At 44.5% G+C, this 26,483-nt stretch overlaps 1 protein-coding gene across 5 annotated transcripts; it reads left to right on the top strand.

Moving 5' to 3' along the window:
* The first annotated feature begins 7,299 nt into the window (after positions 1 to 7,299).
* Positions 7,300 to 25,983, top strand: rbm47 (RNA binding motif protein 47). 5 transcript variants are annotated; one of them, XM_079729536.1, is made up of 7 exons: positions 7,300 to 7,531; positions 17,524 to 18,402; positions 18,820 to 19,156; positions 19,575 to 19,598; positions 20,120 to 20,326; positions 21,619 to 21,833; positions 22,438 to 25,983. In XM_079729536.1, exons 2-7 carry the CDS (start codon positions 17,557 to 17,559, stop codon positions 22,681 to 22,683), a joined length of 1,875 nt encoding a protein of 624 aa, XP_079585662.1. In that variant the 5' UTR covers positions 7,300 to 7,531; positions 17,524 to 17,556; the 3' UTR covers positions 22,684 to 25,983. The 5 variants fall into 5 exon arrangements, with proteins under 5 accessions (XP_079585662.1, XP_079585661.1, XP_079585664.1 ...); XM_079729535.1 differs by having other exon boundaries at positions 20,117 to 20,326; XM_079729538.1 differs by lacking the exon at positions 19,575 to 19,598.
* Positions 25,984 to 26,483: the final 500 nt, after the last annotated feature.

Genomic DNA, 26,483 nt, shown 5'->3' with positions numbered 1-26,483 from the left:
AAGAGGTGGGAGAAATGGTTGCGGGGTGGGGGGGGGTCTTTGTAAGGTCAGACCAGTAGAAACTACTACAGTGTATCTAATGTTACCCCCCATCCCCATGCCTCCCCGCTCCAGAGGGAATGGAATGTTCCACGGACCAAACTCATTCACAAAACTGACACAGAGTAGCCACAGACACACGCACACACACACACACGCACGCACGCACGCACACACGCACGCACGCACGCGCACACGCACGCACGCACGCACACACACACACACGCACACACAAATTGCCTTTCACACAAACACACAAACACACACATGTGCACGCATATACATACATACACAGACAGACAGAAAGACACACAGACAGACGCACACACGCACGGACGCACAATCACACGCTGTATATCTTTACAAACACGTAACACCCAACCACACATATATACAAAGACATGTTCTGCACACATTAGACATGCAACAAACACACATGTATATATACAAACACACATATATATATGTATATATATATATATATATATATATATATATATATATATGAAGGCACACACACACCTTAACACCCTTGCTGTTGTATTATGTGTTCTGTTCTTTTCTCACACTCTGGTTCTTCCCAGCTCCTTACCTGTCTTTGTCTGTGGTTCACCTGCACAGGTGTAACCACTAATTATTCTGATCCGCTTTCCCATGTGGACCTGACTCTTCCCACATATAGCTACCTACTGTAGAGATATAAAGGGTATTTAAATATATCTAGTAGACCCTAGTTTGATATATATATATGAAACAATAGGGTATATACATATATGTATACAGTATATATGGTATAGGATAGTTTATAGTACATACAGTAAATGTATATATAACAATTTAATCTCAGTCCAGTATAGGTTAGTACAGTATAGTTGATATTGTCTTCAGGAACTGAGTGACTGAACCTAGAGTAGATGTACAGTAGTAGTGTGTGTTTGTGTGTGGTGTTGTATGTGTATATGTGTGCTCAAACATAAAAGTTGTTCCAGATTCAATCAGAACGATTGTTGTCGTCAATGGTTATTAGTTATTACGAGAAAGATGACCAAACCAACCGCCGCCCTGTCAGTAAGACGGGACACGCCCTGTAATGAAATGGAACAGTTTATCCCACGGATGTCAGAAATTCAAAAGGAAGGTTTTCCAAACTTGATCCATTGAATCCATTTTCTATTTAACCATAATGGAAATATAGCCAAGATGATTGCTAATGTGCCCCAATTAGTCAAACAAACAGACTGCAAGATAAACAGATGCAGTGTGAGTGACGTGTCCAAACAACACACAGTGAAGGTGCAGTTTGACCTCATTAGTAACCACAAATATGTCAGTCGGTCAGGTTCTAAACAAAGGAATTTCAGAATTAAAGATTTCTTGGAAATGCCATAGCCGACAGTATCGGTTTCAAACCGCCTCCTGCTCATTTCTGACCAATCAGGGCCTCGCTTCCTCAATGGTTTCTCGAGATTCCATCTGGCCTGTCAATCAAAGGTGCTTAATCGTGTGACTTCTCAATAGCGAAGGAACATAGCAGAGAGGGTTGGGCTTGTTTATATTTCAACTCTCTTTGTGAAATCGTACAGCAGCTTTAAATGGTGGATTGTTGATGCATTTGCACCACAGCGCCATCTGGTGGCAATATAATAAACTCCACTGTGTTTAGCGTCTTTTGAGCTAATCATGATGATTGGAGGCCAGTGGTTTAAGTACCCCGTAAAGCTGCGTGATGCGTAATGCAAAATGTGTGAGGAAGAGGACCGCAGGAGAGGACAGTCATGCTGATGTCACGTTAAAGCGGTCGCTGGTTATGCATTTAATACGCAGTTGGCTTGTGGTCGCACATGTACGCACGCACACACACACTCGAGAGTCTCAACACAAACATACACATGATAACACACACACCCACACAGACATGCACACATGCACACAGACAAACACACACACACACACATGCACGTGAAAACAAACACACACATACACACACAAATCCCCATCAACGAACACACTCACACAAACACACACACACAAGCACACACAAGCACACAGACACACAAACACAATCTATCTATGTTCCTTCTCTCTGCTGGTCTCTGCCTGTCTCTCTGCCTATATGTCATCCTGTCTGTGTGTGTGCTGCTCCTTTACCTCCTTCCCTCCCCCTCTCCCTCCATCTCCTTGACCTTGGCGGTGTGACTAGCGTCCCAGCACTCCTCCACCGCTATACCATTGGCTGGCGACAAGTCACATGGCGAGAGTGTCAGCTGACACCAAATTCTGGGGAAAAGGGGAAACTTAGAAAAAAAGAAAGAATGTAATGTCAGATGTCAGTGTGTGTGTATATGTGGATGTTTGTGTATGTGAGTGTGTGCTTGTGGCTGTGTGTGTGTGTGTGTGTACGTGCTTGCGTTTGTTCGTGCATGCATGCTTGTGTGTGTGTGTGGGGGGGGGTGTCTGTGTGTGTGTGGGTTTTCTTGTGTGTACTTTTGTGCATGTCTCTGTGCTTTTGTGTCTGTGTGTGTTTGTGTGCGGTCGTGTGTACGTGCTTGTGTGTGTGGCTGTGTGTGTGTGTGTGTGTTTGCATGTGTGTTCTTTAGTGTGTGTTTGCTTGTGTGTTCTTTAGTGTGTGTGTGTATGTGTTCTTTCGTGTGTGTGTGCGCATGCATTCGCGAGTATTGTGTGTGTGTGTGTATACGTACATGCACACTTGCCAGTGTGTGTGTGTATGTGTGTGTGTTTGTGTGTGTGTGTGTGTGTGTAGCAGCAAAAGAGTGCTCTCCTCAGTGTGCTGAGTCACCACTGTGTTAATCATAAGTAGGACATGAGAATGTGCTGAAGCTGGAGAATAGGAGCTAAAGGATCCGAGGCTAACCTTTGAACAAGGAAGCAACAGGACAGATACTAAAGTGCCGACGCAGGTTGAAGAGTGGCCGCAGCAGACCGTCCATCCACCACGGAGCAGACCTTTAGCTTGTTATTAAACATCTGACTTTGTCATCATGCCCCCTCGGTTTCCTGTGCTCACACGCATGCGTGCAGCTATGTGTGTGCCTGTGTGTGTGTGTGTGTGTGTGTGTTCTGTGAGGAAGAGTACTTGTGTGTATGTGTATGTGTGTGGGTGCACTCGCTGATGTGTTAATGTATTAATATGTTAATAGGTATGTGTGTGTATGCGAGCGCATGCTTATGTGTCAATATGTTAATATGTGCATGCAGGCTCGTGTGTGTGTGTGTGTGTGTGTGTGTGTGTGTGTGTGTGTGTGTGTGCGCGCGTGTCTGTTTGAGTGTGTATTATGTGTGTGCGTGCAACTGTGTGTGTGTGTTTAATACACTATGGAATTTGCTGCCTGTGTGGGGACCCGGATCAGAGGAGCAGCAGGCGATGGGGACACGGGGCCCGAGGTCCCAGGAGGGGCCAATTACAGGGAACAGAATTACCAAGACCCAGCTTTCACCCCTAAATGCCTAAACGAATCAGAACTCATTGAGGCACAGGCCTGTTTAGTTATCAACAGGCCGTACGACGGGATGTTATTTTTTAACATATTTAATGAATTTTTTTTTTTATTTTGTTTTTGATTTCACTTTAAAAATCGAAAAGAATACATTGAAAGCTCAATGTCCACGCAGAATGCGGACATTCGACAATGTCTTAATACATTGGACAATGTTTAAATGCACGATTAACCAATACAGAACATAGAAATAAAATCTAATGTATCGTGGAGCCATAGTTCCATAGATAAATGTAAACCTATTTGTGTTCCATGTGTCTTTTCAGAAGTAAGAAGCCGTAATAGAAGTTTGTTTTTGATTTTGTTGCATATTTGTAGTGAGATTCAATTGTGTGTGTCCTGACACAGCGTTTGCTTTGGGCTTGACATACCAGTAGGTTTTAAAACGTCTGGTTAGAGGTTAACTAGATCGTTACTACTAGGCTAGAAGACATGGTTACAAGCTGGAGACACACTGGCTGATAGAGACCGCTGAAACCTAGTATAACTTTCTCACCTTTTCACACACACACACACACACACACACACACACACACATCAATGAACATACACACACACACACACGCATGAATGAACACACACACACACAAATGGACACCCGCACAAATGAACATACACACACACAAACAGAAACACACACAAATGGAGATCCACACACATGAACAAACACACATGATCTGACACACACATAGGAAAGTCGACATCACCATCCAGTGTGTTATTTTCAGATCCAGATCATAAAAACCAAGACGCTGATATCAGCTCAGAGTGATCCTGATAACAAATGGAAACTGCCAGACCATATTGACACTTGTGCGTGTACGTGTGCACGTGGGCGTGCACTTCCTTGTTTGTGTGTGTGTGGGTGTACAGGTGCATGTACGTGTGGGCAAGGAGGAAATTATATGTCAGGAGGGCACGGCAACCTACGGTGTGACTCACCAATTTCTCCATTTTTCTTTTGCTTTGAGAGTAAACCAACTTGTTCACGTCATGGTTACCGTAGAGAGAATTTTGTTTCGTTAGCTTTAGCATCGGCAAGTTTAATATACATGTAAATATTAGTATTAATACAGATATTAGCTTGAGAACGTCAAGGTTTAGTACATATTTTAGCTTTATCTCAAACAGTGGAAGGTAACACATATATAAGCATTAGGGTGAATAGTAGCCATGTTTAATACATGTATTGGCATTAGTTTTAGTAGTGGAAGGTCTCATCACATTAGCATTAGCTATAAAAGGTTTAAATAAGACAGGTATTGAGGTTTACTTTAGCTGGGGACAGTTCCACCAGGCTCCAACCTTCTTGGAGCCTTCTACGATCTATCTCTTGGCTGTGGGAGGGAGGGAGTTATCAGATTAAGTTATAAACGGTCCACTACGTTCCCACCTCGCACTGGCAGGACTAGTTTTCTGGTATATAAGATATATATCTACAGCTATCTGTCTGTGTCTGGTTCGGGGCTGATAGCGGTCAACCTTCCCTAGCGGCCCCACATTCATGTTATTTATGTCCTTTTTGTGTTTGTGGTGTGTGTGTGTGTGTTTATGCGCGCATTTGTGTGTCTGTGTGTGTGTTTGTGTTTGCGCGCGCATTTGTGTGTGTGTGTGTGCTTGCATGTCCTAAGGACTCCCTGTTGGTGTGTCCCTTCGTCAACCTTTAGAACGTCTTTATGACCCCGCAAGTCCTTCTCTCACACTCTGATATGGACAACTGCTTTGAACTGTGTGTGTGTTTGTGTGTGTCCGTTGACACAAAATGTATGTATCAGTGATTGCAGGTATTTTATTAACAGAGTTTGGGGTTAATGTATCACTTGTACACTGGCTATTAAAACACACACACACACACACACACAAACACAGATTCATATCGGGAATATACTCAAGCACACCGACTCTACTATTCTATCATATTTTTATTTTTATTAGGTCATATATAAGTCTTTCTTTTTATCGTTCTTAGCATTCTTTCTTTCTTGCCGCTTTCTGTCTTTATACCTCCTTTCAATCAAAGTGAATTTCTTTATGTTTCTACATTTACATTGAGTCATTTAGACACTTGGGAGTGGAAGTAGTTTTGCATTTCTCTTTCCTTGTTTGTTTCCTAAATTCTCTGTTCTTTCTTTCCTCTGGTGATAAAGAGTACCCTTGGAATGTGTGTAGGTTTGGTCTACGCTGTCCTTATCAGGCTCCATTGTGGCGTGGCACAGTGTGACCAACGCACCGATTTATCCACCAAACAAAGCTCCTTTAAAACAACCCCCCTTTTTTTCACCTGCTCCACGATATAATCACTGTCCACCTAGATCGACTGTAGCTGTTGCATTGTTTGCTTCGCAGTGACATCTGACAGTATAGATTCCTTTCTCTTGGGGTGTCCCTTATTCCTTGAGAAAGTTCAGGGGGAAGTTGAACGTGGCAAATGAACAAATACATCCTTCTTTGAATAGGACCATATCGCGTTGTTTCTCAAACTAATTAAACTGTGAATCATTCTGGAGTTGAAGGATGTCCCTACAGCATTCTCTGTGTGGTTGAGTTTGTTTTTATTAGATGTTTCCTCATGTAACCTACTGTCACATCATACTTATTGCATAGTGACTACAAGACATTTTTTAGTATGTGTATAATTAAACTTATTATGATAATCTGAGCAGTACTTATCTGGTCATCTTGACATCAGTCCTTGTGTCATAAAAAAACATTCTGTGGCTGGTTTCCTTGTGACTACCTATCAATGGACTAACTGCCATTCTTACTGGAATTCACATCTGAGAGCTAAGTCACGCCTCCCTAAAAACTATTAAGTGCACTGTGAGTGTTCACCATTTTTCCACCAAGTATTCGTAGCATACATAGTATCAGTGTGCGTGTGTACTATTCATGCTTTTTGATTTATAAATGTCCTATTTTTGGATCAAGCGATAGATGAATTTTGTATGATGTTTAAAAAACTGGGGAAACAAATAAAGAGCAAATCACTTTTAACTAAGGATCGACGAGCAAAGCACACAAAGCTAAAATGTAGCAAAATGTAGCATGGCTGTGTTGCTTTGTATAGGAACCAAGCGTATCGGACTCGGACACGGAGAGCCTTGTTGCACTTCTCTTCTCTAATAAGAAAACAACTCTTCTTCCAAGGCTCTCCTCTCTTATTGGGCTGCTCTGCTACTTAGATTATTCAAATTATCTGAGATACATTTAGATGACCTAAAGTTACTTAAGTCGCTAAGAGAGACTTTATCTTGAACTTTCAGGGCAATATACTCAACGGTGATTATTTATACTACCTCTGTATGCAGCACACACACACACACACACACACACACACACACACACACACACACACACACACACACACACACACACACACACACACACACACTCATGCAAAGACACAGACAGGTACCCACTCACACAGAAAGGTACCCACTCACAAAGACAGGTACTCATTCACACACGCACACACAAATACACAAAGTCTCTCTCTCTCTTAACACCCTTTGATTGTTTTCAATCAGAATGTAATTGCCACGCCCCGATTCTACTTTTGTCCCATTTCCTTATCAGCTGAGAGAGAGGGGGGGGGGGGGGGGGGGGGGGGGAGAATAGACCAAAGGAGCGAGAAAGGTAAGGATAGGTGGGCGGAGGGGGGGGTTTACGCGCCGTAAGGTGGCCCCACCTCTCTCTCTCTTTCTCTCTCTCTCTCTCTGTTTGTCGGGCACACAAGGTAAACATTAATCCACCTTTTCTGTCTTCACAGTCAAACAGCCCCGCTGCTACGAGAGGGTGAGAAGGCCTGCCTGCCTCAGACACACATACACAGAGGGCCCTGGCTGAGGAGCACGAGAGAGGATCACCGACAAGCAAGGCAGAGCGAGCTTTGAATGAGCTGAGGTTACACACATCATCAACTCGCTCTCTCCTTGGGCTGCTTCCCGTGTCACCGTGCTCCACAGCGTGGAATACAGGTACAGAGTGTGTGTGTGTTTGTTTGTGTGTGTGTGTGTGTGTGTGTGTGTGTGTTGGTGTGTAGGCGCCAGTCGGTTTAAACCATGTGTGTTTTCTCTGTAAACAGACGTCAGTCGACGTGTCTCTTTCTGTGCGTTATAGTTTATCTTGTGTATCTTATAATATTGTACGTCGCCTTATACACACACACGCACAGCACTGACCAGTCTTTGTACACGTGTGGTGCGCTGCTTGTACTGCCACAAACATGCATTTGTGGTGGTTTTATTTTTAAGTACTCTTCTTAAAAATGTTGTAATGACACTCACTGACTCACTTTACATTTTTGAAGACAACCTGTTCCTTCTTTGTGGGAGGGGCTAACTGCCATCAATTCCCTTGGCAACAACTATTCCTGAAATAATTGAACTCCAAGTGCAAAGGTTTGGTTATAACTAAGGTGTTTAAAAACCACAACATAATGTAGTATTAAAGTCTATAGATTGGAAGGCATTAACCTTGACAGTGTTTGAGAGCTGGAGGACTGATGGTGGACCCTGTAATGGATTTTAATTTAGACACTATAGTATGCTGTGTGTGTATATTTATATATAGTATATAACACTAGGATATTGAACACTGCCTATAGGGAACTACTAAGGCTAAAGGACAAACTAGGGCCAAAGGACAGGCCATTAAAGCCATTCACCCACTGCCGACAACCACATATAGAAACTAGCAGGACCTGCAGGGTAGTGTGTGTGTGTGTGTGCGTGTGTGTGTGTGTGTGCTAACAGGGTGGAGTGTATGTGTGTGTGAGCGGGGGCAGGTTAAGATACTGGCGAGGCTGGTATTATATTCGTGACACTTCCTGTTCCTTGATGGTGTAACATGTGGACTTTAACCCCTGTAAAAAAGGCTGTGTGTGTGTGTGTGTGTGTGTGTGTGTGTGTGTGTGTCTCCTGTATGTGTACCTGCATGCACACCCTGTGAATGAGGGATGAATGGTGACACAAAGATCTAATGCTGATTAATAATATTAAGTCATTACAATACAATGCCAATGTACGATTAGCATAGGAGTTCTATACTAGAAGAAATACACACACAGAATTATGTTGAATAGTAACACAGGGTGGACCTTCGGGGACAACTGTGTGTGTGTGTGTGTGTGTGTGTGTGTGTGTGTGTGTGTGTGTGTGTGTGTGTGTGTGTGTGTGTCTCTGTGTGGCTGCGTGCGTCAGTGTTAAGCGGGAGGGAGCTGGTATAAATGTTGGAACAACACACACCATAGTGAATGTATGTAAGGTAGGAGCATATCAATGTTATAACACATAGAAACTCTTTGACCTCTAATCCACACACGGCCAGTAAAGTCTTTATCACGAGGGGGACAGTGTCAACGTCAGCAGTGATTGTCTGGAAGCAGGTCTGCCACGGCCTTGAACACGCACTGATTAGGCTGAGGAATGTTTGCCAGCAGACGTAAAGCTTCTTTCAGATAAAGCTAAAACCAAATTAGCGGGCTCCCCTATGAATACACCCAGTTGTGCGAGGACTGGACGACGGGGGGGATCTACGAGCTGACTTAATACTTAATCTACACCGCTTTGTCAAGATTTTAGTCTTTTCTTTTCCAGAGGGATAAAATGAAGTGATTGATGATTCAAAATGGCCGACTACTAGTCTGAGGTTACACAAGTTCAGGCTCTTCACGCTGTCAATAATACATTCTGGTCTTTTGGAGATTTCTTCAGTGGAAAAAAAAACCCTTTAGACTTTAAGCTGAATGATGGCCCCTTTAAAATGGCTGACCATGATATTTTTTTTATAATAGTTTGGCAGTTGCAAGTCTGTGTCCTTTTTCTAAATATGCTTATATAAGGGCCCAAATATAAGGGCTCAAATATAAGGGTGTAAGATAACAAGATAAGATTGTTTATTCCAATAACTGTGAGTAACTGAAAAGGAATAACCATGTCTGCCACCAGCACAATCTGTCCTCCTGTCCTGACGTTCAGGACTTCATGTCTCTGTTTGAAGGGCCCTCTGGGGCCTCGCAGCGGAGCTAAGACCCTCTAGAGAACCTATGGTTCCAACTGTGTCCTGCTCTGTTGGTAGGACTCTCTCTTTCTCTCTCTCTCTCTCCCCCACTCCACTATCTCTCCCTCTCTCTCTCTCTCTCTCTCTCTCTCTCTTTCTCTCTCTGTGTCTCTCTATCATCGTACCTATGTGCCTCAGCTTTCATCTCTGTCCCTACTGAACTCTCTCCCCCCTCTCCCCCCCTGCCCCCCGTCGGGCTCTGTTGAGCTGCAGGAATGAGGGCAACAGGTAGCGGTGAGGAGGTGAAACAAGGGAGGGAAGAAAAGAGAACAAGGAGTGAATAGGGAAGGTGGAGACATGAAACGAGAATTAGCATAGACGTTAGAGAAAGATCTCAAACTCTGCCAGTATCTTTCTTGTGAAGTGTCGACCCCATGTTATGTTGGGGTTATGCTGACATGTAGCAGCTTATAGCAGCTGGGGACTTTTATTGTGAAAATCGCCGGTGGATGCATGGTATAGGGCTTAGAGAGACGGTGCCCTTGACATAGAATGTGGTGACCAAACAAACTCGCTTGTGACAGTAATGATTTGACTGGGTTGTAATGATCTAATGTAGCAACACAGACTCAGACAGAATCAGAACTAAGCTTATAGTGTCGAAAAGCAACATGTTTAAATTAAAAGGCTTTTTTGCATGGGAAATGTACATTTACATTGCAAAAGCCAAAATCTATTACTAATGTAACACAAAACACATTGAAGGGTTGGTACCACATGGTACAACCCAAACCTTTTGAGTTGAAACAAAATTGCAGTTCATTGTTAATGACCACCTCAAATACACACTGAACTGTGGTCTGTGGCCCACGTGTCACGGTACGAATCGGGGCCGTCATACAGGTAAAATCCAACCCTGGTGCGGACGGATCCAGCTGTGCTTCTTCGTCACCTCCTGTGCTAGTGCTCAGTTTAGTCCCGGACGGTTGAATCCCGTCTGTGTCTCCGGATGAACCCCTAGATCAGTGCGAAGGACTGGGCGTGTCTCCAGACCTGCCACACACACGCACACTTCTCACTTCTCGTTCGTACCAGGCTGCCTGCTCTGGGCTTTGAGGCCTGTGGTCGGCTAGAGCGGGCAGACACAGCTCCCACCCGCTGTCTGCCTGCCGTCGGTCTCATGGGATTTCCCCATACTGTTTGTCAATATTTCCTCTGTTGCTGACCGACAGACAGTACAGACGGACAGACAGGCAGACAGATAGGTAGAAAGATATATAGATTGATTGCTTGGTTGATTGATTGATAGACAGACAGACAGACGGATGTACAGATAGATCAATAGGTAGATACATTGATGGATAGATAGATACATTGATGGATAGATGGATAGATAGGTGGATAGATACATTGATGGATAGATAGATAGATAGATAGATAGATAGATAGATAGATAGATAGATAGATAGATAGATAGATAGATAGATGGATAAATACATTGATGGATCGATGGATATATAGATAGATCGATAGATAAATAAATTGATGGATCGATGGATATATAGACAGATGGATAAATGGTGTTTGTGCACCATCATCTCCCTGACTCAGATAGATAGACACTACGGATAGATGTCGTTTTATGGTGCCATTTTTATTGCATTCTGATGTTGATCTAGCGGGCTGCCAGCAGTTAGTGGCAGAGCACTCTGTCTCGTCCTCACGAATGATTCAGGGAGAACAGAGCAATGATTGCGGGGAGAGTGGGGGACATGTCAGCGGGCTGGGGCAGTACAATCACCAGGCCTTCCTGTGTGGTTTAATGGTTAAGCGGGTCAGCCCTGCGCCCGCCGGGCCGGAGATCATTACCGTGCCTCCGCCGAGGGCCGGGCCCCCCTGCCATTGGTCCCCGGCTCTGATGGCTGCCTGTCAGTTAATCTGTGATTTGGATTGAACCTTGGTCGAAGGAGGGGTGTATTTAAGGTGCCGCCCCCCCCCCCCCCCCCCCCCCCAACAACATTTACTTGAAAAAAAGTAAAATCTTCCTTTGTCCCTCTCCCTCTCTCTCTCTTTCATCAGTTGTTCATGCTGAACAGGTTCTTCTCCCTGCCTGGTAACTCAATCATGACGGATTGTCGTAGGTTTCAATAGTGGCTGAAACTCACTGGGCTCTGTTGACCAAACACACACACACACACACACACACACACACACACACACACTCACACACACACTCACACACACTCTCTGTTACTCTTTCTTTCTCTCTCTCTCTCTCTCTCTCTCTCTCTCTGTTACTCTTTCTCTATTCATTCATCTTGCTCTCTCTTTCTGTTACTATATCTCTCTGCTACTCTTTCTCTATCTGATTCTCCTGTCTCTCTAATTAAATCCACAATGGCTGAATTGCCACGGGGAAATAGACATGTTCATTGCCAAAGCAGATTCAAAACTTCCAAGTTACCATCTATCTGTCTCCCTCTTCCTCTCTGCCTCCCCCAAACCTGTCTCCCCTGTGTGTGCAGAGCTCCTTCTTGAGGCACTGAGGGAGGCAGAGCAGCAGGGCTGGACTAGTTTTTATACCGTCTGTCGGCTCCGCGTTTCGCCCTCTTGGACGCTGAAGTAAGGCGTATGTTGTTTGCTTAGGTGAGGCTGTGTTAGCGATGCATTTGCCGTTGTTATGTACACAAACACACACGTAAGGTTGTGTGCATGTACGCACACGCCCAACACACACACACACGCACACGCATGCACAGGGTGTTGTCTTACTTTTCTCCTGGACAAAGTCAGCATTGAAGGGTTGTATAATTAACAATTATTCGCTGAAGGTGAATAATTGTTTTAGTATATATTACACGTGAACACTCCAAAAAGAAACAAGATAACATTTTTTGCCAGGATATATTTGTTTTTATTAGCTGTTTATTTGTTTTAATTAGCGTGACGAGACAACCGTCACGTGCACTCCCAACAATATCGCGAGTTTGAGATCTCAATCATGGGATATTGCCTGATATCCCAAAACAGCGAACCAATCAAATTGCGCCATCTTAGGAGGTTCATGTGTAGCATATACTAATGCGTAATATACATATAACAGTAAATGTAATGTGATGTACGTTCATAGTTTGATTTAGGGTCTATGAGTCAACTTCATTACACTTATCTCGCTCATAGCTAAATAGCCACAATAAAGATTTTAAAAGAAAACTACATTTCCCATCAGATCTGATTTCCCCAAAAGTCAGCTCCTCCTCCTACATTAGTAACGCTGCAGAAGCTGAGTCAAAGATTTGTGGATCTCCCTAACAGGTGCTTTGGTGTGTGTGTGTGTGTGTGTGTGTTTATTTATGAAAGTGTGTGTGTGTTTGTGTGTGTGTGCAGGTGTGTGTCTTCTCCTAATCTCTGCAATTGCAAAAATGGGCTCCCCCCATCTCGATGCACACACACACACACACACACACACACACACACACACACACACAAGCAACAATTTTAGCCCCTCCTCCCTACACTCTTGTGGTTTGGCTTAAGCTCTGTCCCAGGGTGTGTGTGTGTGTGTGTGTGTGTGTGTGTGTGTGTGTGTGTGTGTCAAGGAGGTCCGCCTCCCAGTGCCCTTCTGTACCTGTCTCTTATGGAGGAGGACTAACACTCCCAGATAGGCCGTCAAGAGTGCGGAGCGCTGTGAAAGAACAGGGGTAGATATGCTTGCTTTTACCCTTCCTCTCTCTCTCCCTGTCTCTCTCTCTCTATTCCTCTTTCCTGTCCTGCCGCGGTTTCCTCTTTTACAAAAGTTTTCTGCATATTCGGTTGCACATCCTTCTTTGTAACTGCCTTGTTTTGCATTGTGGTTGAGGAATTGTTACAGTTTGATAACTCTGTGGATGCTTAAATTGAATGGCCGCCTACCGGCTTACAGAGAAGGCTGTCAGAGCTTTAGGTTGAATGCTTTGTGTTGTTCAAGGGTTGCTTTGGGAGACTTTGGGCAGGACAGATGAGGTAAATTAAAAAGGGCAGTTGAGGTAATGTAAACTGTGAAAACTTCTAGTTCAAGTTTTGGCTTGATATATCGTTTTAGGTTAATTTGTGTTGAGTTGAGTTTAGTATTTTAAACATCAGAAATAACATTTTAATGCCAGTTGCATTTTAGAATACCAGTTGGTTGTCGGTTGGGTTGAAAGAACGACGACATTGAAAAGCCAGCGAGAATGCCGGTGTTTCACTGATGCGGCCAGAGCTCTGTAGCCGACTGACCCCGTTACTAGGGTGTCAGCGGGTGACCACTGGGTCTCCACGTGCCAGGGAGAATGGGGTTCAGAAGAAGCTGAATGACTGCTAAATACTGAGGTAGAGGTCTTCACTATAAGATTTAAGGTAGCACTTAACAAAATATGTCGTATTCCCATAGCAACGTGTATTCAGTTGGTAGCGATACATAAATCTGATGTACGCAGATCTACAGAGACACTACCGTACTCCCAACAACAGTAGCACTTTGAGACAGTTAATATGTAGAGGATCAGGTGCCTCGGTCAATCATATACATAATGTTGCCCCCGTTATAAAACGTTATAAAAGTTATCTTGAACCTTGTGTCCGTGACCCTGTGAAGACCGTTAGGGTTAGTTTTTTTCATGGAGTGGGTCATCAGGAACACAGGTTGTAAGATTGTTAAATGCACCTCCCCTCTCTGTTCATGTGAGTGAGCTGTGATTTGCGTTGGCCGTGGTTAATCATCTACCTGTGGTCGCCTCATGTCCTCATGTTTCTCTCACACACAGGCACACGTACACACACACATCTGCATTAAAGGTCAGCTGTTACTAAGAACAGAGGTAGGTAGTCAATGGGTTAGCTAGTAAATACATTTGTTGTTTTTTATTTTCCGTACCGCTGAATTTCCCCCCTGAATGTAGTCATCTCCTTATCCTCTTAACATTTCCGTATTTTATTGTGTGGCTATCACACACAAACACACACATCATTTTTTTTTTTTATCTCACTAAGTAAGAGGTATCTCTGAAACGTTTACCTTGTAAATGAGATAAACCACTTGGCACATTTGTAGCATTTCAACCCAGTTCCATGCTATCAACTCCTGCGTGCTTTTAACTGGAAATACCAACATAATACAAACCTCTATGGCCAGAACACCAGACCACCAGATCACCGTCTAGAAAGCGGTCACCACCAGCCGGTTGGCGGTGTGTCGAGCGAGGATATCACGTAGCTCTGTTGTGTCGGGAGTAGCACAACTCCCACCCTGAATATTGTCCTCCCTTTGTCATTAAACAGCCCAGATAAAGACTGATAAGAGTCGCCGAGTCATGCTAGCCCTTCGCACAGAGGAGGCTTCTGGGCGCTGAGGGGAAGTGTGAGGAGGTATTTAAAGAACTAACTGCTTCAGGCGGCTAAGCTAACAGTATCCAAGCGGTAGCGGCCGCACCTCTCTCTCTCGCTGCTTCTTTACATTTCGTATGGAAATGGCTCTTTTGTGTTTGCTAAACAGAATAGCTTCCGTCCCGTCATCAATAGCACTGAACACCACCGTGCGTGGAGTTCACTCACTGGCGATGAACCCACCAGACGTTGCCAAAAAAACAGACACAAATTTGAAACTTGTTCCATGCTAGTTATGCTTTCTTTTCTGCCGATAAAGTGGTTGAGAATTTGTCATTTAAAAAATAGGCTAATTATCTCATAATGTAGTGGGTTATACATATTTAATATATTCTAGTTCTCTAGTTGTCTTTCAAGTGTCTTTATTGGTGGTCAAACTATCGATTTTACCTTCTTTGACAGCTAGCTATTTCTGTGACATGGTTAGGTGGGAGGTGTGGGTATCACACCTCCCACCTACCCCCGGTCTAACCCCCGTTCATTACCATGGTTACTTGGTTTTGGCTTGTTTACGTAGGTGACCACGTTTGGTCAGAGGGAAAAGACTATACTCAGTTGGTTCAGGTTGTGTCTTTGTTTGGTCGTCCCCGTGTTTTATAAACTCTGGTTATCTGGGGATTTAAATACTTGGGCATTTTTCCGTTCTGTCGGGGACGGAAAACAGGCCGGTCAGTAAGAGGTTTATGTGTCGGAAGCCGATTTCTGATTGTTCTCTGTTTCTCCTTTACTGTACACTTGTTAATAAAGCAACACACACACACACAGTTACACAAAAGCATGCAGGCTTACTCTGGGTAGCACAGTGGTTAGCTCTGCGGCCTCACAGCAAGAAGGTCCTGGGTTCTGACCTGTGTTCACGTTGGTTTGATTCGGGTCTCTGGTTTCCTCAAACACCATTAGGACCATAAAACATGCATGCTAGGTTAATACTCCTGCCTGTGCACATGACCAAGGCACCAGCTTCAGACCTGGAGTTGGTCCCTGGAGTGCTGCAGCTAGTGGTGGTCTAATGCTGCTAGTGCTGCAGCTAGTGATGGTCTAATGCAGTATTACTCATTGCGCGGCTCGCAAGCCACATGCGGCTCGCCAAGCCTCTGTTTGCGGCTCGCATGGCGGTAAAAATATACAGTGATATGATCATGCAGTGAATACAGATATTTAAAAAAACAATACAAACAATTATTTAAAATATAAATCAACAGCGGCATTAAAAGGTGGAAATATAGCCTTGTCTAGAAAATATTTTTAAACTTGCTTGGCTCTACGCTGACAGCGGGGTTGCCAGATTGGCGGTTTTCCTGCATAACAAGAGAGAATGTGCTCTTTGGATGGACTTATTCTTATAAACTTATTCTTCAATAGCTTCCATGTTATGTCACCCAGTGTCTCCACATTATTCCAGAAAATAGCACACAGTCACACAAGTCTTAATTTTCCTCTCAAAGTGCACCAGATTGATGCATTCCAGGTTAAAAGGTACCAAATTTTCTTCCGGGGGAGCATGCCCCCGGACCCCGCTAAGGACCGGGTTCCCTCCACAGTTTCACAAAATTCTGTGGGAAACACTGCTTCAGGGAGGACATATTATTAAGCAGGCATACTTATTTATGACTGGATTTATAGCTTTTGATACTTTGCGGTAAAAATGGCTCTCCTGTTGACGTCGTCCTGTCAGTGCGGCTCTCCTGAAAAAAATAGTGAATACCACTGGTCTAATGCTTAACTCTATCCTCTTGAAGACAGCCCGATTCAATCTGCCCTTGGGACCAAATACGTGTTGGAAACATAATACATGGAAAAATTGGACTTCACATTTCTGAGGATCACACACATATACACACAGACAGAAGCACACAAGCTCACATACACACAAGTCACCCAAGTGGAGCCCACGTGACCTGGTTAAACCCTGTGAACCTTGAGTCGAGGGTGTCAAGGTTTACAGCCCTTTATTCCCCCCGAACGTGGTCAAAGGTCAAGCCGTGAACTGAGAACCTCAGCATAACAGTGCAGTAAAACTAGGGATAGTGAGGGCAGGGTGCGTGATTTATAGACATCGTGTTCTCATTTGGTGCGACTCCCAGGTGCATATCGCAGCAAAGTGAATTTTGCTTCGCCGCAACTCTTTTGAGGATGCCGGTATTTTGTCACAATGTGTTTCTCACGACGGCATATAAGATCCTTAGGGCGCAGTTAAGGATGCAGGTTAAGTATTCTCAGTGGATCGATGTTACACTTTATGACACTCTGTTCCTAATGATTTTTTCCTGCATGTATAATTGGTTTCTGGACAGGATGACATAGAGTAGAAGATAATCATCCTTGTTGTCCTCACTCACTATCCCATTGATTTACTTATTGATGTTTCTTTGCTCGCTTACACTTTTGTGTATTATCATTATTATCACATGTTTTGTTATTATAAGGACTATATTATTAAGAGTAGACTCCCAGTGTAGGCCTTGGCACCTCCTTGGTACGTGTTCTACCTCTGATCTTTATGATGTTAGTCCTTATCTACGTTCCAGGACCTAAATGATTCCCTCTGCTATTCCCCACCCTGCAGGCTCCAGATTCCACATTGGATGGTCTTTTCAGAATGACAGCCGAAGACCCCGCTTCCTCTTCCGTAACCATGAGTAACAAGTCCGCCCCCTCCAGCAGCGCCAAACCACCCGCGGGCCCCTCCCACCTGCTTGCCCACCACGACCACGTGTCCGTCCCTGAGGGCGTGGCCGGCGCGCCCAATGAGGCCGCCCTGGTCACCCTGATGGAGCGCACCGGCTACGACATGGTGCAGGAGAACGGCCAGCGCAAGTACGGCCCCCCGCCGGGCTGGGACGGACAGGCGCCCCCGCGCGGCTGTGAGATCTTCGTGGGCAAGATCCCGCGGGACGTGTACGAAGACGAACTGGTGCCCGTGTTCGAGTCGGTGGGCCGCATCTACGAGATGCGCCTGATGATGGACTTTGACGGCAAGAACCGCGGCTACGCCTTCGTGATGTACACGCAGAAGCACGAGGCCAAGCGGGCGGTGCGGGAGCTCAACAACTATGAGGTGCGCCCGGGCCGCCTGCTGGGCGTCTGCTGCTCAGTTGACAACTGCCGGCTGTTCATCGGCGGGATCCCCAAGACCAAGAAGCGGGAGGAGATCCTGGAGGAGGTGTCCAAGGTGACGGAGGGCGTGCTCGACGTCATCGTGTACGCCAGCGCCGCTGACAAGATGAAGAACCGAGGCTTTGCCTTCGTGGAGTACGAGTCGCACCGCGCCGCTGCCATGGCCCGCAGGAAGCTGATGCCCGGCAGGATCCAGCTGTGGGGCCACCAGATCGCCGTGGACTGGGCCGAGCCGGAGATTGACGTGGACGAGGACGTCATGGAGACGGTGAAGATCCTTTACGTCCGCAACCTCATGATGGAGACCAGCGAGGAGACCCTACGGAAGGTACCGGTCCTATTCTCTGTCTGCGGCTGTCAGTCATTATTCCTGTGATAAGTCACAAAAGAAAATAAAATGCACCAGATTCTACATTGATCACACCGATGTCCAATACAAAGTACATGAGGATCTTTGGGATAATCCTCAAACCAAAATTTAAATATTCTGAACATAGAACATAGATTGAACACGCCAAATGGGGTAGTCAAGTGAATACTCTTTTGGAGTGTGTAGGCCCCAGTGGGAATCGAACCACTCACCATAGCTGTGTTTATGCCATGTGATACCAGTTAAACAAGACAGGCCCAGATCAGTCAGATTCATAACGATTGGTCGTTCCACCTTTTAAAAAAAGGTGGAAGACTGATTCGGCTCTGATCCCCAGTAGTGAGTGTCTGATGTGTCTTCTCCTGTTCGTCCCAGGTCTTCGGCCAGTGGAACCAAGGCTGCGTAGAACGCGTCAAGAAGATCCGCGACTACGCCTTTGTCCACTTCACCTCCCGGGACGACGCGGTCCTGGCCATGGACCACCTTAACGGCACTGAGGTGGAGGGCTCCTGCATCGAGGTGACCCTGGCCAAGCCTGTGGACAAGGAGCAGTACACGCGCTACCAGAAGGCCTCGAAAGGGGGCGCTGTCGCTGCGCCGGCGGAGACGCCCCAGCCAAACTACATTTACCAGTGCGACCCGTACACGCTCACGTACTACGGATACCCCTACAGCACGCTGATCGGGCCCAACAGGGACTACTTCGTGAAAGGTAAGAACATGCTACATGGCTTCATGTTTTTAATACCTTTTGAGTATGGAAGGATCTGTGCTCAGTCGATTATTGTATTTTTTGTACTGTTGATGGAAAAAGCTGTTTGAATTTTCAGTTGTTTGCGTCTAATTTGAATCATTTGAATCTCAATCTAAATGAATATAACTTGTAGGAAATTATTATGACTCAATTAATCTGTGATAGCTATGACTTTTCTGGCTGAAAGTTTAACTTGATGAAGGTTTTGTGGCCTCAAATCACAAGAGTTGTTTCAATGTGGAAGAGTTGACCTGGACCATTTTAATTTGAATGCTTATCCCATTACTGTTGATGATTATATATGGTCTTTGGGTGGAAGCGAGACACAATCTATTCGACTCTCAACAATCATTGTGTTTTGGTTTTCTCTCCAAAGGAGCCCCAATGATACAGAACGATGGTAATCTCTCACATCCTTATTCCTACCTAATACCTGAATGACAAACATGCTTCCCAGTCTAACACCTCCTCTCTGCTCTGCTGTCACTTTACATCTACGATGATGATGATGATGATGATGATGTTCATGAACAAAAACACTAGTATTTCAAAACACTGAAACGCATTTAAAAAAAAGAAAAAAAAGAGGAAGAGGAGACTTCTGAAAAAGATTCCCATGGAATTTCCAAAAAGAAGAGAAATCGTTTTTCCCGCTCTATACCCTTTATATTTCATAGATACTGGATGCTGTGAGGAATTAGCATAATACGGTAGCATAACATTAGCCGGACCCATTTCAAGTTACAACTCCAAAACAAAAGAAACATTTTGGTGAATAAAATAATCAAAGCCCAGTCGCTACGCGCTGCCCGCCTTCCCTGCTCTGCTCGGGACCTAGAGTCTGTACCACCAGCCTAGGCCCACCTCATGATATTATATTATATACCCTTCATATAATATAATATTGTGTATCATCAGCAGGTACTGTGCGGGGTCGTGGCCGCGCCGCACCAGGTACCCGGACCCCCGGGCCGCGGGGGTCGTACCTGGGAGGCTACTCCGCCGGCCGCGGTATCTACAGCCGTTACCATGACGGCAAGGCCAAGCAGTCCGATACGCCCTATGATCTGATGACTGGCCTGGAGCTGGCCTCATCCGTCAACCCCGTTGGCATCAAACCTGGCACAAGTCAGTGAGATAGATGACCCCACAAACCCCTCCTATACCCCCATCCCTCACCCTCCTACACGACTCAAAAACTAAAACACACAAACCTTTCACTAAAACAACAAAAGTCCTTCCTTCTCCTTTTCCTCTCTGTGTGGTGCTGCATTCTGGGAAAATCGTGGCCGGGAACGTTGGTAGTGGTGGGATGGCAGGAAGCGGCACTAACGCCAAAATCTTTTCCCTGATTTCCTGTTGTCAGCCTGGCACAGGGCCAGTCGTAGCGCTCTATTCTGCTGCTCTTTCTGCTTCACGCTAATTCACCTCCTGGCTATTGCTTGAAAGTGGTTGATCGCATGTTTGCTTTCCAAGATAATTTGTAGTAAAAAATCAAATGTTTTAGTTATTCAGCTGTGTTGTTGACTAAACCACTGTTCCTTCAGGGCCAGAGTTGAATGTGCAAACATCCCAACAGATTCACTGTTCTGCAGGGGTCCTGTTTCAGTTACTCCTTATTTTCTTCTATCGTATATCCCATTCTAAGGGAACTAAAACAACTTTTACATTACATGTTGTTAAAGACTTTTAACTATGTCAAGCGATGTAGTGGATCCTCTCATCCACCGTCAAAGTAATCCAGCCATCAAAGTACCAGAGGAGACTTTAGTCTACATGGATTTTTCTTGATGGCCACTGTGGAAAGACCTTTAACCCAAACCAAATTTCATTTTGTGGGCAAATGAAAGGATCACAACCCGTCTAAAAGAACATTGTGCCTCTGAAACAATGAGTGACGCTGTGTTAGACTTGTTTTCATGTCTGTGTGAGAGAGGATTTGTGTGTGTGTGTGTGTGTGTGTGTGTGTGTGTGTGTGTGTGTGTGTGTGTGTGTGTGCACAAGGCGCACACGAGCCAATGTTTGGATGTGAGTGTTTTTGTGTGAGTGCTGACTTGGGCATGTGAGTGTGTGTGGGTTTGTGCATGTGTGTGTGTGTGTGTGTGTGTGTGCACATGTGTGTGTGTGTTTATGTTTTGCAATGTTGGGGTTAATCCAGAGTTGAGCCCCATTATAATCCCAATCACACCACGCCAGCCAATTTGTGCAACCTCTTAAACCTTCCTTCCAGGGCGACCTTCTCCCAGCCTGTGTGTGTCTGCTTCTCCTTCACTCTTTTTCCCTTAAAAATTCTTTCTCTATATAAATCAATAAATCTTTACCCCACCTCACGATCCACGTCCACCAATCAAATCACACCACTGCCCCATTTCTACCCGAGGTGGCGTCCTCACCGCCGCCCCTCTGCTCTCTTTCCTTAGTGGCCCTGCCCGGTCTGGGGGGCCAGTACTCTGTCTTCAGCGCGGGCCCCGGGGCCAAGATGATGGAGGAGGGGAAGATGCACGGCATGGAGCACCTCATGCAGCCTCTGGCCATGCAGCAGGCCGAGCACGGCTCCGCCGCCGCCGCCACTGCCGCCGCCGCCGCCGCGGCGGCTAACATGCTGCCCGCCGTGTCCACGCCTCCCCCCTACCAGGTGAGGACACGCCCCCTTATACACTGCTCCCCCCTGACGCTTGACGCGTGTTAGGGGACACCTCCTTAGAATGGGGATCCACTTTATTGGTCTCTCAACAGCAAACAAGTCATCACATACTAAAAGGACACAGAGAGAACAGGCATGACAGTTAGGAAACAAACACACACACACATCAGAGCAGATACAGAATGAGGGATGTGATGTACTTCTACTGTACTGTCTACAGCAGTAGTTTAATTGCCGGTTTTATAATAACATCAACAACAGTCATAAACAATCAAAAAGTGCAGTTAATAATAGTTCTGTGGAGAGTTGCGGTTAAAATAGGTGAGAATAGGCTGCAGTTCACTTAGAGGACAAAGGGGTCAGTAATGAGAAGACTTTCTGATTCTCACACAATGTCGCTAGCAAGAGCAATTTTGACCATATCGATACAGGATAAACACCGAAGAATAGTATAATGTCGTTGCTGGCGACGTAATGATTCATTAACAAACCCACACACAAAGTTGGATGCCGCTACAATTCCGCTACGACCCTCTCTCCGCCTAACTGACAACCAAACCTCCTTCTCCCGTCCCCTCCTCCTCCTCCCCCTCAGGGCCGCCCCATCACGCCCGTCTATGCCATGGCCCACAACGTGCAGCGTATCCCGACCGCCGGCCTGTACGGCGCCGGCTACATGCCCATCGGAAGCTACGCCAACTCGGCCGCACTCGCCGCGCTGCAGAAGAACGCCGCCGTCGCCGCGGCCACGTACGGCGGCTACGGCTACGCCATGCCACAGGCCTTTCCCGCCACAGCCGCCTTCCAGATGCCCCTCCACGACATCTACCAGAGCTACTGAGGCGCGCCGCTACCGCCGCCGCACAGAGAACGCCACTCAGCGCTAGTTTTAGTCTAGCTTGTTTTAAAGGGGGGGTTTTGGTTTGGACTGTTTTGATTCACTACGGCGACCCGGGACCGGAGTCTCAACTGTTTTTCGGCCTCGCACCAGCATCGTGAAACTGTGTCGGGGCCTTGTTGGGGCCTCCAGAACTCTGAGATTATATAGATATATGTTTGTGTATATATAGCCTATATATATAGATGTATATGTATATATACATCTATATATATATAGATGTATACATATATGTATTGTTTTCTAATACCATTGCTGGTGAAACTGATGCCAAATGGATGATCTTTGATTGCGTCAGTGTCCACTTCTGGCCTCTCGGAGGAACCGAGGCAGCGGCCAGAGAAAGGCCTCGCCATAGCGGGTTAGCACCTCCCAACCAGTCCCTACCAGACCCACCCAGGAAGTGACACTTACTGTACCCTGTGGAACCCCACATCGCTCCATGTCACTTGTTGCACCACTACACAAGACCTGCGAGACCAACAACCACCCACCCTCCTCTATCCCCACATTGGTGGCTGTAGGTGTTGTTGTTGTTGGAGCTTCGAAGGTACTCTAAAGTATTTGTGAAGAGTGTGTATTTGAGAGTTCTCTTGTGTCGCTCCACATTGTATTCCGATGTTTGTATTTTGGGTTTTTTGAAGTGAGAAAGAGAATGCCTTTTAAACATGGGGATCGCTAACGGTTATGTAATATATATGAAAATATTTGGAGAAAAAAAGCACAAAATTGCATAAAAGTATAGTAGGGTAGTAATAGTATAAAATTTGCAACAACTGAGAAAAGAGAACGTCAGCGGAGATGGTGAGTTTCTGTAGTTGTTTATTTTTTAAGTGGTTAGTATTTTCCATTAACATAGAACATTCCAGAAACCGTTACGCTCTTTGTATTGTGGTCTGTCCACACTGTATGTGTGCAGCGTACTGAAGTATACATAATAGGTGCCTCTGTGGTGTTTTTGGTTAGTTTAGGTTATGTTTTTTTGGTTATCTTAAACAAAGATTATATGTGTTGTGTTTATTTGCCTATATTTAGTTTGCATATTTCTATGCCGATTTAACCTATTCAAATATATATATATATATCTTGGGTTTGTTTGCAGAAACCTAGCTAACTATGTTTTTTTTCTGATTGATAACATGAGGAACAAATACTAAATTTGAAGTGAGCTGGATAGTTTTGCCACTGGTGTGATGGGTTGTGATGCTGGCACATCTGGCATTGTTTTTAATGCACAACACATTTACAGCGACATGACCATTAGCTGTAGACAAGTGTAACTTGACATTTGCCAGGAGATGAAGACTGAACTTGCTTGATGTTTTTGAATATTTCATTGGTTTCATGTATTTCTTTTTTTATTGTTATTATTATTATCTTTGCATCGTTTTAACTCCTAAAAAGTGAACAAATATGGAGAGAAATAAGAGACAATTCTTCTGAACTATTCTCTCCATGGCACGGGCCATCGATCTTCTCGGATTGAAAACGTTAATATCTATGGTTTCAGTGAGTATCTTTTACCAAAAGAAGATTATGTCTGCCTGAAAACAGTGCCTTTTATAAGCCTACTCAGGCCTCAGTTTTTTTTATATTTCAAGCTGTGCCTTAACAAAGTATGCCAGACCGACATCTGTGGTGAAAGTGAGAAAAGACCATCACAACATCGCAGAACACAACCCTTTTTCTAACGCCATGAAATAAGAGCAGTGTGGTGGGGAAGGCAGAGAAACGAGAGTAAACAGCTCTAGTTTGCAAAAGCTAACATGTCTACTGTTCTCCGACAACCTTTCCTCTGGTTTTCTCTTGTTTTGTAAGGCCTACCGTATCACTTTCCATTTCTCTCTCTCTCTCTCTCTCTCTCTCTCTCTCTCTCTCTCTCTCTCTCTCTCTCTCTCTCCCTTCGGTTCGGCTTGACCAAGGTGCACTTAACCATGTTTAAAGTGGCAGATGTTTGCCGATTTCAAATGAAGAGATATTTAATACAGGCTACTTAGCATAATTTCAAATGTTGAAGGGGTTCGGTTTGTCTAGCTCTGCCTGTGTGTTTGACAGAGCTTTGACTCAAAGATTAAGCAAATATGAAAATGACCCCTATGAATGTTGAGCTGGCACTTTTTAAACTGGAAACTAGTCCACTAACTGGGAACGACTGGAACAATACCTCACTCAATGATATGCAAGTAGCCAATGTGCGTGTACTACCAAAGCGCTGGGAACATATACCTACACACACACACACACACTCACAAAGATAAAGCTGCTGATTGACAATTAAACACTCCAAACCAGCCATTTTTTATATTAAATACACACATTTACACTGGTAAAGCATTCCGCAACATTTGAATAAGATATTTTTACATTCCATACCATGGTTGAGATTGACATTAACTAGCTAAGGGGCTGATGAAACGATTAGCATTGGCTGGTTGTAAACAAGCCATTCTTTTGTGGACGTTGCATGCTATACTGCACTGCTTCTCTGCTCCTTGTAACTGGAATTTGTATTAGAAAACGAAACAAAAAACAACTGCTAAATACGGCTTTTATGAATTTATTTTGCGATGACAAGTCAGGATATATTTAATATATACATTACTTGGTTTATGTGTGAAGTGAGAAAATAACGTATATAATATATTATCAAATGTTTTCGTCTTTCCGAATATCTATTCTTTATTTAGGCGTTAAAAAACAGTTAAAACTTTGCCAAAGTGTCCAATAGGTTTTAAACATTGAAGCTGTGTTGTTTTTTCCAAATGTGTTTCATGCTATTAACATGTACCTTTTTGAATTGGATTGGTTGTGATTGGGAACACAGTGGTGTTACAATCTTTGTGTTTTTTTATTTTCAATTGACTGGATGGTACTAATTTGTAGGACATGGACAGGCTGACTCCAAGGTGACAAAGATCTCGGCACACTTCCTCCTCAGATCATGTGATCTGGTTCACATCTGCGTTCCCACCTGCAGGCCTACCGCACCTGTGACCAATGAACCACTACTGTCTTCAGCTATGCTAGAAACGTCCGTCCAAAAAATATGTGTTAACACGCTAACTCTTCTCGTGTTGTTTGGATTTTACTTTTAATTTTCTTCTTAGGCAAAAATGTGCTATTTTCTTCAGCTTTGTATGTCTATGCAGACTATTTCTAACAGAAGGTTGTTTGAAAATAAAACTTATTACAGCATTATGTTTATAGCTAAGAAAGTAGGTAAATAAAGCATTTTCAAAAAGATTTGGTGTGTTGTTTTTCCTTATGTACGTTTGCCACACAGTGTACAATGCACAGTTCATTGTCTCCAGCCTCATATGTCTACTACACAACACAGAACGCGGCCAGATCATGAAAAAATATTAAAGTATGATAAAGTCCGACATGAAAGTCCAGAATGGAGCTTTTGTTCTGTAGTATTAGGCTTTAAAAAACTGTCCTTGACGTCAATGTTCAGTGCAGCAATGTGTTATTTGAAAAGAAAAGAGCCCCATGGTTTGTAATAATTTCCTAATCTTTTGTTGTAGCTCACCTTTGCTCCAGAAACATACTGGCATCAAGTGTGACGCAAGCTTATAGTTTCAAGCATGAACTTGTATCTATAAGTCGATGTAGACCAACTTGAGTAGGCCCACACACGATATGGACAAATATTTAACAGTTAAAAGGAACATTTAAACTATGCATGGTATTATGTTATATAACGAACTACTTTATTTAACAATACATAAGCAACATAAACA

The sequence above is a fragment of the Pollachius pollachius genome, assembly GCF_949987615.1.
Source record: "Pollachius pollachius genome assembly, chromosome: 2".
Taxonomy (NCBI): domain Eukaryota; kingdom Metazoa; phylum Chordata; class Actinopteri; order Gadiformes; family Gadidae; genus Pollachius; species Pollachius pollachius.
The sequence above is the reverse complement of the archived record's forward strand: the minus strand, read 5'-3'. Positions and strand labels throughout refer to the sequence as shown.

What these genes read in the sequence shown, in the direction of transcription:
- rbm47 (XM_079729535.1), top strand. Translation starts at nt 17,557, where the DNA reads ATGACAGCCGAAGACCCCGCTTCCTCTTCCGTAACCATGAGTAACAAG. An exon ending in CCCAATGATACAGAACGATG is followed by an intron (nt 19,599 to 20,116) that starts GTAATCTCTCAC and finishes GTGTATCATCAG; the next exon opens with CAGGTACTGTGCGGGGTCGT. An exon ending in TGGCATCAAACCTGGCACAA is followed by an intron (nt 20,327 to 21,618) that starts GTCAGTGAGATA and finishes CTCTTTCCTTAG; the next exon opens with TGGCCCTGCCCGGTCTGGGG.